At 44.7% G+C, this 12,455-nt stretch overlaps 2 protein-coding genes across 4 annotated transcripts in view; both read left to right on the forward strand.

Moving 5' to 3' along the window:
* Positions 1-901, forward strand: part of KCNH6 (potassium channel, voltage gated eag related subfamily H, member 6) — a 29,467-nt gene extending 28,566 nt beyond the window's left edge. For both annotated transcript variants that reach the window (XM_011997047.1, XM_011997049.1), the window contains exon 15: positions 727-901. The gene's annotated coding sequence lies outside the window, so the exon portion shown is untranslated. The remainder of the gene's footprint in view (positions 1-726) is intronic.
* A 1,445-nt stretch (positions 902-2,346) lies between these two features.
* The window catches only part of DCAF7 (DDB1 and CUL4 associated factor 7), a 38,118-nt gene continuing 28,009 nt past the window's right edge, over positions 2,347-12,455 (forward strand). For both annotated transcript variants that reach the window (XR_001007891.1, XM_011997051.1), the window contains exon 1: positions 2,347-2,742. Coding sequence is in view for 1 of the 2 variants with exons in the window: in XM_011997051.1 (XP_011852441.1) it covers positions 2,605-2,742 (138 nt within the window). In the remaining variant the exon portion in view is untranslated. The remainder of the gene's footprint in view (positions 2,743-12,455) is intronic.

Consider the following 12,455-nt stretch of genomic DNA (forward strand, 5'->3'; position numbering starts at 1 on the left):
AAAGGCCGCTCAGAACAGCAGCAGCAGAGGAGAAGTCAGCGCAGGTCACAGACAGTTTCACCCTCAGAGACTTGGCCTAGAACTTGGAGGCCCGCGTGGACCCGGGAGGTGGAGGTTGCAGTGAGCCGAGACTGCGCCCCTGCACTCCAGCCTGGGCAACAGAGTGAGACTCAGTCTCTTTAAAAAAAAAAAAAAAAAAAAAAAAAGGTTGGTCACGGGGTGGCTCACGCCTATAATCCCAGCACTTTGGGAGGCTGAGGTGGGAGGACCGGTTGAACCCAGCCTGGGCAATACAGCAAGACCTTGTCTCTACAAAAAATAAAAGGAGGTAGGAGGATTGCTTGAGCCCGGGAGGTCAAGGCTGCAATAAGCAGTGTCTGCCCCACTGCACTACCACCTGGGTAACAGAGCAAGACCCTGCCTCAAAACAAATATGTATCAATTAATTGACATTTTAAAATTAATTTTTTGTAACTTTAATAAGGCTTTAAGGGTTACATCTATTAGTAGTACAGTTCAAAACAACATTTATATTCAATTTTCTAATAAAAACTGAAATTTTATTGGAAATGTAGGTCATAAAAGAAAAAATTTCCTCCCCCCATTAGTTCCTATTATCTGTGGCTAAATATCATTATTTTTTATTAGAATAAGACAAGGTACCACAAATTTTGTACTTCTTTTTCTTTCCTTTTTAAAATTTTTTTTAAACTTTCCTCTTTACAGGGGATTTCCTTTAGCTGGGCATGGTGGCGGGTACCTGTGATCCCAGCTACTCAGGAAGCTGAAGCAGGAGAATCACTTGAACCCTGAAGGCGGAGGTTGCAGTGAGCCAAGATAGTGCCACTGCACTACAGCCTGGGCAACACAGCGAGACCCTGTCTCAAAAATAAAATAAAATAAAAAAATAAGGGGGATTTCTTGGTCAGATGTGGTGGCTCACGCCTATAATCCCAACACTTTGGGAGGCCAAGCCTGGCAGATCATTTGAGGTCAGGAGTTCGACACCAGCATGGTCAACATGGTGAAACCCTTCTCTACTAAAAATACAAAAATTAGCTGGCCGTGGTGGTACACCCCTGTAATCCCAGCTACTCGGGAGGCTGAGGCAAGAGAATCACTTAAACCTGGGAGATGGAAAAATCATTTTCACTAAAAATTATATTTAGTGCCCAGAATGGTGGCTCAAGCCTGTAATCCCGGAACTTCTGGATGCTGATGTGGGAGGGTCGCTTGAGCCTAAGTTTGAGATCAGCCTGGGCAACTTGGAGAGATCTCATCTCTACAAATAATTTTAAAATAGCTAGGTGTGGTGGCAAACGTCTGTTGTTCCAGCTGCTCTGCAGGCTAAAGTGGAATCGTTTGAGCCTAGGCAGTCGAGGCTACAGTGAGCCCTTATCACACCAGTGCACTCCAGCCTGGGTGACAGGGCAAGACCCTGTCTTTAAAAAAAAAAAAAAAACTTTAATGTTATAATCCAACAATTCAATACAAACCTCCTTCAATTTTGATGAAAGCTAAGAATTGGAAACCATTTATATAAAGGTGTCACTTGGTCTCTGGCCCTTCTCCCTTTCAAACTCACAGGCACAGATACTTTTGGGGCTGGATTAGCATTTGCGTTGGGATGCACGGCGGGTAAGGTACAGGATGGGAACCGACAAAAACAGAGCCAAGCTGGTCAGGTCGGTGCCTACCCCAGAATTCGGGGACATTTCTAGATCCTGCAGGAAAGCGCGGGAGGACCTGACTCAAGCTGGCCTGGCCGTGAGCGCATCTGCGCCCCTGAAGCCTGGCCCTGAGGCCCGAAGACAGCAGCTTTCGGGTTAACGGGGCCTTGGGAAGAGAAGGGGCAGGAAGGTGGTACCCGTTGCGCACAGGCCAGGCTGCCAGGCCGCGGGGCTCGGTCCCGCGAAAGTTAGTAGGTCTTCCGCTAAAGCAGAATTGTGCTTTTACTCGACAGCATGGAAAGGCCGCTCAGAACAGCAGCAGCAGAGGAGAAGTCAGCGCAGGTCACAGACAGTTTCACCCTCAGAGACTTGGCCTAGAACTTGGAGGCCCGCTACTCCAGCACGCTCGCCTCCCGGCCACCCACGCCCCCACCACCCGCACTGCGCCGTTATCTGCCTGACTGACATCTTGGTCAGCCAATGATCTTTGGGACTGCCAAAGCGCCTGCCTCCGAGAGTTGGGCGGGGCGAGTAGTTGCAATGACAAACATTTAACCCAATAACGAGGAGATTTCACACGCTACGGCCGCAATAACCAATGAGAAGAAAGAATCCTTTCGAAAGGACGTGTCAGGCAACCAACGGCCGGTGGCGCTGCAGGGGTCCCGTGGCTTCCGTTCCGAGAGGGCGGGGCGGCGTCCCGAAACGGAAGGTGGTTGTCGTCGGTGCCCAAGCTGATTTGAAAGTAGGGGTCGGGCTCGGTCGTCGTCGTTGTTTGTCGCCGCATCCCCGCTTCGGGGTAGGCCGTTCCTGCCCGCCCCCGCCCCTCCTCCCTTCGGACCCATAGATCTCAGGCCCGGCTCCCCGCCCGACTCGCACCCCGCCCGCCGCAGCCCACTGTTGACCCGGCCCGTACTGCGGCCCCGCCGCCACCATGTCCCTGCACGGCAAACGGAAGGAGATCTACAAGTATGAAGCGCCCTGGACGGTCTACGCGATGAACTGGAGTGTGCGGCCCGATAAGCGCTTTCGCTTGGCGCTGGGCAGCTTCGTGGAGGAGTACAACAACAAGGTGGGCCGGGCAGGGCCTCGGAACCCAGCTGGCGGGGAGCGGGCCCCGGGAGCGCCCTTTCCGGGCCGGAGGCCAGGCCCCAGAACCCTCCTGCGGACTCGCCTTAGGGCCATGGAGCGGTTCCAATGTCTGGCCCTGTGCTGAAGGTTTCGTACTCGTTGTCTGTCTCATTTAATCCCGGCAGCATTCTTGTGTAGTCGGCAGTGTAGTGGGGAAACTGAGTCACGGTTTTGTGACTTGCCTGGGTCAGGCAGCTATTTCGTGGTGGAAACAGGTCTTAAAACCGGGTTTACGCCCCAAAGATACTCCATTTATTCCTCCCGTGCTCTCCACTCCTGCCGCATTTTTTTCGTTGGTGGGCGGGGAAGGGAAGAGGGAGTGGTAGTTGTGAAGGAAAATGCAGACGCTTCTATTCGCGGTCGTGCACTCTTGGCCACACTAGATTTCTATTAAGACGATCTGTTGTACAAGCTTCCCCGCCCCCTACTCCCACACCCCGGATACTCATGGATCCTAGCCCTTCTGCCAGAATTACTGTTGCTCTTGCTTCCTGATAACCATTCTCTCTAAAGCAATCTCTTTGGAAATCTTGGCCTGTGGCATGATCCCGCCGTTGTTTCCTGAACACAGGATGACAGGGCCTTATCTTTTGGCTTGTTTCATGCTAGTACAGTTGTGTGACCTTTAGTAGTAGATCTTGCTGGACATTCATCAATTTGAGAATCCTTTATAGAAGCACGGTGTCGTAGGGGAGCTTTTAAACTGGCATTGCAACATAAACTCATCTTTGAAAGTTGAATAAGTCAGTTGGAAGAATTTTCTTTGCTTTCTTCCTTTTACTCAGTTAAAGTTGAATGATAGCGATCAGAGCAACTGAAAGCTGTGGCTAGTGATATTTAAAGCCACTACTGCCTTATGCCATGAACATCAGATTTAAGAAGAGTAAAACTGGCTGGGCGCAGTGGTTCACGCCTGTAATCCCAGCACTTTGGGAGGCCGAGGCAGGCAGATTACCTCAGCTCAGGAGTTTGCGACCAGGCTGGGTAACAAGGTGAAACGCTGTCTACTAAAATACAAAAAAAAAAAAAAAAGAAGAAGAAGAAGAAAACTGTTCAGTGACAAGGCTCATGCAGGGGGGAAAAAGCCAGGTGGTCTAGGAGTGGGTCCTGTCTGGTTATTGACTGGCTGTGAGGTGTTGCACAGGCCTGTTTTATTATCTGTGACCCACAGTTTGCTGTAGGGAAGGGGTTCTGGTTTACATGTGAGGGTCTTGTAAAAAAGAAATTTGAATATTTTACAGTTTGTTTACAGTTTTTCAGGAGCATGTTTCTCTAGAGTAGGTCTTCTTTGGAGTCCTCTTTGAGAAGCTGATGAAAGCGATGGATTTTCATTGTCCAGACATTACACATACGTGAACATATTTACAAACAAATCCAAGCAGTATGCACTGATCTTTAAGTTCACCCATTTCCCGGGCGAAATAGAGCTGTATTTCCTTTCCTCTGATGCTTCTTTCTTCCTTATGGCCCATTGTGGACAGCTGAACTGGGAATGGGATTCAAGATTCTGATGTGGACACTGTGTTAGTAAAATTAAGACCACTAGAACTATTGTTTAAGGATACACGTGGAAAATAAAAAAGTATGTCTTTCAAAGAGCTTAAGCTTAATTTTTCACACAAATTAATGTTTTTTTCCTGTATGTTTTTCCAGTGTCACGGGGTAAACAATAGTTACTCCTATTCTCCAGAGAGGAGAAACTGAGCCACAGTTAGACTGCTGGTAGAATCAATGGAGTAGTCAAACTACTGTTGCAGGAACTCTACCCCAGTTTGTCCTTTCTTTTAGCAACTCTCTGGAGCTTCCTCTTTGTTCCAGGCACACAGGTAGCATGGCTTAGCAGTGAAATGCAAACTAATAACCCCACTATCAACAGCGTAAGCAGTTAGCTATATCTTAACTCACATGATGTAGGCAATGTGCTGTCTTAAAATCATTTTTGTGCCTCCACCTGTCAGTAGGTCAGGGTTCTTAAATTCTGTGTGCTATGATCATCTGATACCAATAGATCCCTTCTCATAGTTATGTTTTCAAATGCATAGAACACGTAGAATTACAAAAGAAACCACTTACGTTGCACTACAGATATAAACATGTTTTTAGAAGTGGTGATGTCATATGTACTTTTAATAAATTAACGTATTGATTTACACCATCCAGTGTAATTATTAATGTAATTTTGAAGTGGTGACAAGGGTAAACAGCACTTCAAGATGCTTAACTGCACCGTGGTGGGAAAAAATATTTCTCTTGCTGGCGAAGTCACAGATACTTATGCCACTGTGAGCACCTGCCCCATTTGTAATTGAAGGAAATAAAACATATTTAGCTAGAGGTGAATGGAAATATGGGCGTGATTTTCCAATTCAAGTTCACAGACCTCAAGTTAAGAAACCCTGCGAGACAGGATTATGTCTAGTGGTTGGTGAGCAGCAAATCCTGCCTTAAAGCAGTGATTCTGAGGCTAAGTTTGTGAGAAGCCCTGCCAAAGACATGGTCGACTTCATAATTTGGAGGAACTTTAGAATTATTGGTTGGAATTTTTAGACCATTGGTTCCTGCTTGCCATGGATAGTGATCACCAGCAGAGGAAAAAGTAAATGGACACAGCAAATTAACATTGATGAAAAAGGCTAGAAGTGGTCATCTTTTTAGTGTGGAGACATTCACTAAGAAAACATGGTTATAATTTTTAAAATTTGGTATTAACATACTCATGTTTTCCTAACGTAAAATTGTTCCTAGTTGATCCATAGAATTAAGTCTATCAACAGTTTAAGAAATTGATTTCCAGGTGTTCCTTCGTGTGACTAAATTTGGGAATTATTGCAGAGTAAAGAAACAGATTCTATCAAATACACCTGGAATAAAAAGCCCCATTATAGGGCTGGGCGTGGTGCCTCACACCTGTAATCCTAGCACTTTGGGAGGCTGAGATGGGAGAATCACTTCAGTCCAGGAGTTTGATACCAACCTGGGCAACATGGAGAAACCCTGACTATACAAAAACATTAAAAAATTAGCCAGGTATGGTGGCATCTGCCTGTAGTCCCAGCTACTTGGGAAGGTGAGGTAGGAGGAAAGTTTGAGCCCAGGAGGCAGAGGTTACAGTGAGCCAAGAGCATGCCACTGCACTCCAGCCTGGGCGACAGAGCCAGACCCTCAAATAACGATGCTCAAAAAACAGCATCGTTATTGGTTATTATGTTTCTACCTTCTTTTGTTGTGGTCTCTTGAGGAATAAAGCAGGATTGGTGTTGGAGCAACAGGTTCTCTAAATTTTAGTGTGTGAGAATCCCAAGGGAGCTGCACATTCCTGGGCTTCACCCTTGAAGTTAACAGACTTGGAGATAGGTGACAGACACACTAGTGGTTAAGGGATCAGATGGCACTCTCAGAACATGGCCCTGGAGCTACCTTGGCATTTGCTGGCCAGAGGCAGGAATCTGATCTTTTTGTGCCTGCATGCCCCTAAACATTGGCTCTACCCTTCCATCCAACTTCACCGATGAAAAAAGCTCTGTGATTAGCCTGGGTTATCTAAGTCCTGCCACTTCCCAGTTTTGTATTGCCTTGGGCAAGTTATTCTCTGTGTCTCAGTTTCCTCATCTGTAAAATTAGGGCAATAAATAATAACATCTACCTTGTTCAGAGATTAAATGAGTTAATATATGTAATGGGCTTAGGAACTCCACCTGGCATGGAGTAAGCCCTATAGAGATGTTAGCTGTTATTTAATCATTATCATTACCTGTAATTGAAATATAACCAAAGAGAATTATATGACTGTTTAGTAAATTTAACTTTTGTATTTTCCAGAGAGGATTCAGGAATAAGAGGTCAGAAAGGTAGCTGAAAAGGTCATTATTTCATTCTCTGCCTTTTAAAGACTCTGGGGGAAAAATTCCCTGATCTCTTTCAACCCAACTCATTTTGTAGTCTGGCAGCTTCTTGTAGTCAGACTCCAAGTAGTGTAATTTTATAGCTTAAATTCATTTTCTCTTGTTCTACCTGGCTTACCTACAGTAAGTCAGATATAAGAATTTGGCATTTCTCCTGTGTTCTGACAATATCTTTGGTCTTCAGGCCCAGGTGTTATTGCCCCTCTTTTATTGGGAAAAGCTGGGTAGCAGTTCCTGGGCTTCTGTTTCACTTAAGTGCATGTTTCAGGGTTGGTTTTGAGTAAAGATGGCAGCGTGATTGGGATTTAGTTTGCCCCAATATTTAACTAACTGCTTGTGCTCTAAGATTTAGCATCCAGAGAGTATTTTTGAGGTTCTGAGGACAGACTGTAGGTATATCTGATGCTTTTTGGAGAATCCTGGTAGTGAGTCTGGGTGGCATGACCACCTTGTACTTGAAACACTGGGATGGATGCTCACCTTCAGCCTGTGTGGATTCCTCTGAGGTTTTTAATACAATTACTTTGTATGTTTGGTGCATAATTAAGTTGACTCTGGTATTTAATTTTTCACCTTGGTGTTTCCGGTAGCACTTCAGGATTGTCATTCATTTGCTCATTAATTCAGCCAGTGTGTACTGAACACAATACTCATAGTGTTTTAGGCACAATGATGATACTGGGGAACCATCTGTGGCTTTGTTAGTAGGTGCGAGATTGGCAGGAGTCAACACAATGTGTTTTGGTACACATCAGTACTTTTGATAGATATTTAGAATGTTGCAGTGTTCCACGAGTCCCTGTCAAGACTGTCAGCAGGGGAATTTAAAACATAAAACTTCTGGTTTTAACTTCCTCCTTTTTCTAGACAGTGAGAGGACTCATTCCCTATTGAGACCACTGGATAAAAGTGATAATGCTTTTTAAAAAGTGCCACTTTATTGCTTTTTGTCCTAATCTTGTTCACATAGGCTTCCTGGAGATGCTGTCACTTGAACAAGGAGTGAATCTATGCTCTGTAGGTAGCCTGGCTTGCCTAAGGTCTTGCTGCCAAAGCTGTCTAGTCAGCCTCTGAGCCACAAGCCAAAGGTGTGCTGTGCCAGAATTCATCTTAAAGTTTAATAAGGCAGGACCTTGGGTACCTGCAGGCACTGGTCCTTGGTAATCAGTCAGGAAGAGGCTTGAAGAGAAAGCAAATAGAAAAGACCAAGAAAAGCTAGTGTATATTCTCAGAATATTGTGTTAGCCGATTTTTGTTTTACTAACAATTGTGGGAAAATGTTGCAGTGGCTGGAGTGTTATGTTGATTTGGATAACTTGGGAGCTTATTTTTAAAATTACCTTCACATACACACATTCACCTTCATCTTCTGCACTAGCACTGTGTGTATTAAAGTGGAATACGGCCGGGCGCAGTGGCTCATGCCTGTAATCCCTACCCTTTGGGAGGTGGAGGTGGGCGGATCACCTGAGGTCGGGAGTTCAAGACCAGCCTGACCAACATGGAGAAACCCTGTCTCTACTAAAAATACAAAATTAGGCGGGCATGGTGGCACATGCCTGTAATCCTAGCTACTTGGGAGGCTGAGGGAGGAGAATCGTTTGAACCCGGGAGGTGGAGGTTGCCATGAGCCGAGATCGTGCCATTGCACTCCAGCCTGGGCAACAAGAGTGAAACTCCGTCTCAAAAAAAATAAGTAAATAAAATAAAGTGGAATACACAGTTTATTCCCTCAAGGAACTTATACTAATAAGGTAGACATGGGACTTTCAAATATATATATATATAGTATAAATATATATATGGTATATATATGGTATAAATATATATGGTGTATATATATGGTATAAATAATGTGTAATTTATGTTGTTATTTATGACAGTAGTAAAAGTGAAGATGTGGTCATGCCTTCGAGGAGTATTTTATATTTGCTTACTAGGAGACATCATGCATAATAATATTCACAGTTCAAAAATGAGTAAAAATGATCCTGCTTCACAGCCTTTTCAGGAGGATTTGTATCATATTGGAGTAAAGGGTTGCAAAACAATGGTGCAGAAGGGCAGTGGAGGTAGGAGATAGAAGAGGTTTAGCAAGGGTCAGGGAAGACTGTGGAGAAAAAAGTAAAGAGAAAAAGACCTAAATGTCAACAGTAGGATGATGAGAGTCAGATACAATTCTTCTTATCTGCCTGTAATATATAAGGAAGGACAGCAGTATAATGAAGAGCAAACAGGAAGATGTTGAGAAATACCTGTGGCTGCAGATTCCAAACTCAGAAGAATGCAATTCTCCAAAATAGGATTTTGATGGGCAGAGTCACTCCTTTGTTTGAGACAGAAGAGGGTACACAGGCTGGCATCAGGAGCTTCCCCAAGCCCCATAGATGTTGGGTAAGAGGAGGGCTAAGCTCTAAAAGGAGACATATAGATGTGTCATATTCTCTAGAAGTGTTAGATGAGGGCTATTGGAGGAGACATTGAATTGTGAGCAGCTTGGTGGCACCTGACTTCACTGGCTGAGGAGATGCAAAGGCTTCCTGTGTTTCTACTAACTTGGAACATAGCCCTCCTTCAGATCATCTAGGAAGAATTTCCCTCATTAAGCCAAGGTGGGAGGATCACTTGAGGCCAGGAGTTTGAGACCAGGCTGGACAACATAGCAAGACTCTGTCTCTACAAAAATACACAAAAATTGGCCAGGTGCAGTGGCTCATGCCTGTAATCCCAGCACTTTAGGAGGCCAAGGCAGGCAGATCACTTGAGGTCAGGAGTTCAAGACCAGCCTGGCCAACATTGTGAAACTGTGTCTCTACTAAAAATACAAAAATTAGCTGGGCTTGGTGGTGGGCACCTGTAATCCCAGCTACTCGGGAGGCTGAGGCAGGAGAATAGTTTGAACCTGGGAGGTGGAGGTTGCAGTGAGTGAAGATTGTGCCACTGCACTCCAGCCTGGGTGACAGAGCAAGACTCTGTTTCAAAAAGAAAAAATAAATTAGGGCTGGGCGCAGTGACTCATGCCTGTAGTCCCAGCACTTTGGGAGGCTGAGGCTGGCGGATCATGAGGTCAGGAGTTTGAGACCATCCTGACCAACGTGGTGAAACCCCGTCTCTACTAAAAATACAAAAATTAGCCAGGTTTTGTGATGTGCATCTGTAATCCCAGCTACTTGGAAGGCTGAGGCAGGAGAATCACTTGAACCTCGGAGGCGGAGGTTGTGGTGAGCTGAGATTGCACCACTGCACCAGCCTGGGTGACAGAGCGTAACTCTATCTCAAAAGAAAAAACAAATTAACCAGGTGTGGTGGTGTGCACCTGTAGTCCCAGCTACTCAGGAGGCTGAGATGGAAGGATCACTTGAGCCAAGGCGGTCAAGGCTGCAGTGAGCCAAGGTCTTGCCACTGCACTCTAGCTGAGGTAACAGAGTGAGACCCCCATTTCAAAACCAAAAAAAAAAGAAACAAAATAAATGGAATCAGCACAGTAGCTACAGAAAAATACTATAAGAAAGGATGGGGGCAAAATGGAAAATAAGTGGCAGGTAAAGTACCCATACTAAAAAAGATGTTTTTAGCTTAGTTGAAAAATAATGGCCAGTCTTACCACTGTGAGTTCAAAGAACTTAATACAGAACTTCAAGCAGAGATATAGAGGATTGGGTAAAATAAGGCATGGCGAAGAGAAAATGTAACATCCGCTGGCTGGCAGAGCACACAGGAAAGTAGTGGAAGAGAAAACTAAAATTATCACAGAATTAAAAGCCACATTTGAAGCAGAATAAAGGCTGGGCACAGTGGTTCACTCCTGTAATCCAAGCTACTTGGGACACTGAGGCAGGAGACTCGCTTGAACCCGGAAAGAGGAGGTTGCAGTGAGCCGAGATCATGCCACTGCACTCCAGCTTGGGCGATGAAGTGAGACTGTCTCAAAAAAAAAAGAAGGAAAGAAACAGAATAAAGATGAACACACAGTGCTGAAAACAGTAAAGAATAGGGAGGACAGATTAAAAAATGAAATCAGAGAAAATAATTAGAACATAATAGATGCAGAAAGTAAAAGAGATCTGACTTAAGTATAATTGGTGTCCCTGAAGACGAGGACCAAAGAAATGAAACAAACTCAAATATATGGTTAAAGAACGTAGAAATAAAGATTTGAAGTGATAAGTTTAAATTCTATCTCAAGAAAAAGTGGCGCCAAACAGTTGACACTGAAATATTTCCTAGGAAAATTTCTTTTTTAAAAAATTTATCTTATTTTTCATGTGTTTTGTTTTGTTTTGAGACAGTGCCTCACTCTGTTGCCCAGGCTGGGTGCAGAGGCATGATCCCAGCTCACTGCACTCTTGACCTCCTAGGCTTAATGGATTGTCTCGCCTCTGCCTCCCGAGTAGCTGGGACTACAGGTGCACACCACCACGCCCAGCTAATTTTTGTATTTCTTGTAGAGGCAGGGTTTTGCCATGTTGTCCACGCAGGTCTCAAACTGTGGGCTCAAGCGATCCACTGACCTCAGCCTCCCAAAGGGCTGGGACTGCAGGCGTGGCACAGAGCCTGGCATCCCTAGGAACATTTCTGTGTTTTATTGATGAAGAAGGAATTATTTGGACATTCAGGCAAAATGATCAAGTCTTCTTTAAGAGGGGAAAAGAAATTAGGCTACCTACATTTGATGACAGAAGGCCATGAAGCAATGTCTAGGAATGTACAAGTACTGTAGATTGTGCTGCTATAAATACTTGGGGATATACTTAGGCATATGTGAGGTTTATATGGAAATAATAATGCTGGGGAACACAAAACAATACTTGAAAAATGGGAAGGTATTCTCTTTTCTTGTATAGTAAAGCTTGGTGTCCTAAAGATGTCAGTGTCCCTAAACTTAAGGTGGTCCCTGTTTAAAACGCCATAGTTGTTTTTTCTGGAGACAGTGTCTCGCTCTGTTGCCCAGGCTAGAGTGCAGTGGTATGAGTATAGCTCACTGCAACCTCAAACTCCTGGGCTTAATCAATAGGTATCTCACTGTGTTGCTCAGACTGGTCTTGAGCTCCTGGCCTCGAACAGTCGTCCTGCCTGCCCCACCCAGAGTGCTGGGGTTACAGGCATAGGTGACCATACCTGGCCAAAAATACTCCAGATTTTTAATAATGGTTTTTTAGAACCAGGCAAACTGATTTTTGAACCAGGCAAACTACAGACAAACGTTACAAACATGCACACATCGTCAGAAAACTTCTGAAAAGGTGGACTAGTGATGGAGATGGGGAACCGCCCACCAGATATTAAAACATAATGCAAAGATATAATAAAAAGATCATTTGATACTGTAAGAACTGATGCATAAACAGAGTCCAGAAATGAACTCAGAATACAAAAAGAAATGTAGTCTGTGCTAAAAGTGATATGAAATGAAGAAAAAATATTTCTAAGGCCGGGCGCAGTGGTCACGCCTGTAATTCCAGCACTTTGGGAGGCTGAGGCAGGCGGATCACAAGGTCAGGAGTTCGAGACCAGCCTGGCCAACATAGTGAAGCCCCATCTCTACTAAAAATACAAAAAATTAGCCAGGCATGGTGGTAGGTGCCTGTAATCCCAGCTACTCAGGAGGCTGAGGCAGGAGAATCGCTTGAACCCAGGAGGCGGAGCTTGCAGTGAACCGAGATCGCGCCACACCACTGCGCTCCAGCCTGGGTGACAGTACGAGACTCCATATATATATATACACAAATATATATATACACACACACACACA

Source organism: Mandrillus leucophaeus, unplaced genomic scaffold (genome assembly GCF_000951045.1).
Source record: "Mandrillus leucophaeus isolate KB7577 unplaced genomic scaffold, Mleu.le_1.0 Scaffold530, whole genome shotgun sequence".
NCBI classification, from domain to species: Eukaryota; Metazoa; Chordata; class Mammalia; order Primates; family Cercopithecidae; genus Mandrillus; species Mandrillus leucophaeus.